Source organism: Triticum dicoccoides, chromosome 4B, assembly GCF_002162155.2.
Source record: "Triticum dicoccoides isolate Atlit2015 ecotype Zavitan chromosome 4B, WEW_v2.0, whole genome shotgun sequence".
NCBI classification, from domain to species: domain Eukaryota; kingdom Viridiplantae; phylum Streptophyta; class Magnoliopsida; order Poales; family Poaceae; genus Triticum; species Triticum dicoccoides.
The window spans coordinates 22,614,307-22,618,650 of NC_041387.1; the positions used below are offsets into that span (position 1 = coordinate 22,614,307).

At 44.7% G+C, this 4,344-nt stretch overlaps 1 protein-coding gene across 1 annotated transcript; it reads left to right on the forward strand.

The window, feature by feature from the left end:
• Positions 1–1,025: 1,025 nt before the first annotated feature.
• LOC119294689 (costars family protein-like) lies at positions 1,026–3,845 on the forward strand. Its single transcript, XM_037572929.1, has 2 exons — positions 1,026–1,200; positions 3,291–3,845. The coding sequence occupies exons 1-2, from the start codon at positions 1,111–1,113 to the stop codon at positions 3,471–3,473; spliced, it is 273 nt and encodes a 90-aa protein (XP_037428826.1). The 5' UTR covers positions 1,026–1,110; the 3' UTR covers positions 3,474–3,845.
• The last annotated feature ends 499 nt before the right edge of the window (positions 3,846–4,344 follow it).

Consider the following 4,344-nt stretch of genomic DNA (forward strand, 5'->3'; position numbering starts at 1 on the left):
TGGCTCGTGGCCCAGGTCAGGTCGTGGAAGCCTCACAGGCACCTCCTTGGCTTGAGTCTGGTGCCCCTGGCTCGCGGCCCAGGTCAGGTCGTGGAAGCCTCACAGGCACCTCCCTGGCTTGAGTCCGGTGCCCTGGCTCGCGGCCCAGGTCAGGCCGTGTAAGCCTCACACGCACCTCCCTGGCTTGAGTCCGGTGCCCCTGGCTCGCGGCCCAGGTCAGGTCATGTAAGCCTCAGAGGCACCTCCCTGGCTTGAATCCGGTGCCCCTGGCTCTCTTCCCATGAAATTTAGACTTTATGTTTTCTTTTTCTGGTTTTTTGAAGCTCCAAGCAACTAGTTTCTTTGTTGCTAGTATTATTGGTCGTTTTTTTAGTTTTCTGACAATCCCCTTCTCCATTGCTACATGCAAATTAGGAAGACAAAGACATAAGAATGGGTTGATGATGTGTAAAATATGTATAATTTTGTGATAAGAAATAATGATGTAAAATGGACGCATCACACTTCCGCGACATTGTCTCCACCATCACCACCATCGAGACCTATCACCAATTTTTTTTTCTAAAAGAAACTACAAACCCTGTAAAAAAAATCAGGGTTGCCCCTCACCTTAGGTAACACAAGGCAGCCAGAGACGAATGAGACGTGTCAACCAGCTTATCCATGTGCCTTTAAATCAAAGTCTCACAGAGACATTTTCTTAAAAAAAAGAGTAGGTCCCATGGAGACTTAATCCATTTTTTTGACATTATCCATGTGCCTTTGACGAGTGAGACGTGTCAACCAGCTTATCCATCCGCTTTTAAATCAACATCTCATGAAGACCTTTTCTAAAAAAAATGTAGGTCCCATGAAGACTTGATCCATGGTTTTGTGTAAGGTGATATTTGTGTGCGACTTGATCTATGGTTGCCCCGTCGTTGCTTTCATCTCGCCCGTCCATTCATGATCCAACGGTCCCTGTGCTCCCCCCTCGACGGTTGGTGCCACTGCCACTGAAGCCTTCAACTAACCAACCAACCCGCGGGCTCTCCTCCATTCACAGAAAAAAATCCGCATCCCGCTGCGACAAGATCCAAGCATCATTCACAGAAAGAAAGAAGAGGCGCCATGAACCTTGGGCACGTCGAGGAGGAGGTCGGGAAGCTCAGGGAGGAGATCCAGAGGCTCGGCCAGCAGCAGCCCGACGGCTCCTACAAGGTGCGTATCCACGAACCAGTCTCAGATCCGCCATCTCCCCCGCGCTCTGCCCCGATCTCGACCCCCATTCTCGCGGCCGTCCCACGCCGGCGCGCGCGCCGCCGATCGCCCGACGCGGGTTCTCCCGCCATTGCCCGTTTTGCCGGGTCCCGCGGCGACCTGTGCGGTTCCGCTGATGTGTGCACGGGCCGGCGGATTCGTCCGTCTGCATGAGCGAATCGAAAATGATGCGTGCAGCGCAGATCCATGATTTGCACCGTAGTTCTGAGCCTTGCCCCGACTTGTTTGGGACTGAAAGGCTGTGTTTTTCTTGTTCTTGTTGTTGTTGCTGCTGAGACCAGTAAAAGCAGGGCCATGGAACATAGCTGATGATGAAACCCATTTGCTTTTGGAACAAAGTGAATGGTCTGGATAACTGATAAGCTGGTGAATAGATCGAATCAAACCCGTAGTAAGGCGAATTTCCCCTTCCGTGCCCGTGGGACGGAATTTTACCAAGTGTAAATTTTCCTACTATTGTTACTGTGTGATGTGTTCAGTATGATGGTGTGTTCACAGTTTATCCGCTGGACGCGCACAAGTGTTAAGAAACCACATGGCGCTGCTTTGTAAATAAAGGTCTGGATAACTGACAAGCTGATGAATAGATCGGATCAAAACCATAGGACGAAATTCCCCTTCTTTGCCTGTGGGACAGAATTTTACTACTGTATAAATTTCCCTATGGTTACTGTATATTCAGTTCGGTGTGTTCACATTTTATCCACTGGGCGCGCAGAAACCACCAGCTTGCCGCACATGGCACTGCAGTCTGATTGGCAATCAAGACGTCCACTACAGTTTTATGAGAAAGAAATTTACACAGAATTACTGCGTAACTGTGCACTTTCTCTAGAATTTTCGCAAGCCGCGGCTAAGTTTTCCTTATAACACTGTAGTACAGTTTTATCTGAATGTTGACTATTTCAGGAAGACGGTTATGTCCATTAAGTTGCTGTTATAGCCTGCTCATAACCGGATGAGATTAGACAAGAACATGAATAACGCATTGCACCGTCTAATGGGTTTTGCATTCCCATTCCAAGTGTCAAGTTGCCTAGTATTATGTCATGTTGTAGGCTTCAGTCACATATTCCCTTTTGTTTCTTCTTTCTTGGCCATGTAAGGTTCTATAGTGCTTATTAGTGGCTTAAAATGGCTCGTCGCTGTGATTTCTCCATCTTCCTCTTTTGTGACAAATGCTAAATTAAGTACACCCTCTGTTCAGTAATGTTGGTCGTTTTTGCCATGGTCATGAGAATGAAGGAGTATCCTCAGTTAATCACGATTTCCTTCTCTTAATCCTAGGTCCTCTAATTTTTTCTTAATTCTGGTGTGCTCTCTCCAAGGAAGAGCATTAACAGGAGAAATACTTGTTAATCAGAGCAATGCCAAAACGACACACACTTGTGGACTCGATGAGATGCCTAAAACCATTCTTTTACCTAGAAAATGTAAAACGACATACACTTCTGGACTTGATGAGATGGCTAAAACCACCCATTTTGCCTAGAAACTGTAAAATGATATATGCTTCTCGACTTGATGAGATGGCTATAACCACCCCTATCTCTGGACTTGGGAGGGAGACTTATTGTGTGTAGCAGTCAATCACATATTTCTTAACTTGCCTCAGCCTTTAACCCTTCATAAATTTTGACATCAAAACAGACAAATGGACACAAGAATACTTCAGTCAGCGTGACATCATTATTGTAGACTTCAGAGCTGCATAAATCTTGATGTTTCATACTTATGCTGACATGGCATATTCGTGAAGCACAACACTGCAGCAGGCAACTGAACTCATGATTCAAAGACTTGCTAAATGCAGTTCTTATTTCACTGAAAGGGTTATGTGTTTGTGAGTTCTAAACATGCATCCTATTAGCATCGTTATCAATGCTTGGGCTTGTAACACAGAAACTTATATGATTTTACAGGAACCATAGAAACTTATCCATGAGAAAGTTTGTAGCACAGCTTTCCTGCATCTTGTGAACATAATCAATGGATTTCAACTTTTGTAATTGAAGTATTGTGCTTTGCAGGTCAAGTTTGGTGTCATCTTCAATGACGACAGATGCGCAAACATATTTGAAGCATTAGTTGGCACCTTACGGGCCGCCAAGAAGAGGAAAGTTGTCACCTACGATGGTGAAATGCTTCTGCAGGGTGTTCATGACAATGTGGAGATAACCCTCTTCCCTCCCTCCACGGTTGCTGCCACTTGAAGTTTGCAACACCGGCAAGTCTCCCACATTATTGTGTCAATCTGCTTGTAATTTGTTGTGCTTAAATTCCCATGAACCGTTTGGTGCTCCTAGAAGAGTACTATTGTGAGATGTGAACTCATGATCTATGCAATTGCTTTGCTCTATTGCTTGCATGGTTGTTGAAACCCGGTGCTGATGTACTGTGTTGTGAAAGATAGAGCGACAAGCTCCAACTTTGAAGTAAATGGCCACAGTTATTGAGAGTGTACTTCACATTGCTTTGTCTGACAATGACATGTATAGTACTGTGCAGATAGCTCCAACTTTGGAATACTTTCTTTTCTTTCTTCACACCATGTTATATAAATTGTGGGAGAGCTGTACAGTGTATGTGCACTTGTGTGTAGAGCTATATAACTAGTTTGTTTTGGTAGTGTGGAGTGACTCTTTCTCTTCATACTTCCTCCGTCCCGAATTACTTGTTGTAGAAATTGATATAAATGGATGTATCTAGAGTTAAAAATACGTCTAGATACATTCATTTCTATGACAAGTAATTCTGGACGGAGGGAGTATTAGTCACGACTCGTGAGGATAGGAGACATTGGGAAGAAAATAACCAGCCTGAAGAGGCAATTCGTTCTTCCTTAGCGTCACCTTTCATGGATGGGGCAAATGATAATCAGTTCATGGAAAGTGTTGTGATGATAGTTTTTGTTATAGTCATCCACGACGTTGGGATGTGAGGTCTGACCTTTTGCAGGATTCATCAGCTTCGTGATCAAGAATTTGACCGGTCTTCCCTTGCTAGCACCGGACTTCCTAGGGTTGATGTAGAATTTATGATCATGTCTGGTTCTACCTATATAGTTTTTAAAATCTGTGATAC

Coding starts and splice junctions, on each gene's coding strand:
- LOC119294689 (XM_037572929.1), top strand. CDS start 1,111: ATGAACCTTGGGCACGTCGAGGAGGAGGTCGGGAAGCTCAGGGAGGAG. Junction 1,201..3,290: donor AGCCCGACGGCTCCTACAAG/GTGCGTATCCAC, acceptor TGTGCTTTGCAG/GTCAAGTTTGGTGTCATCTT.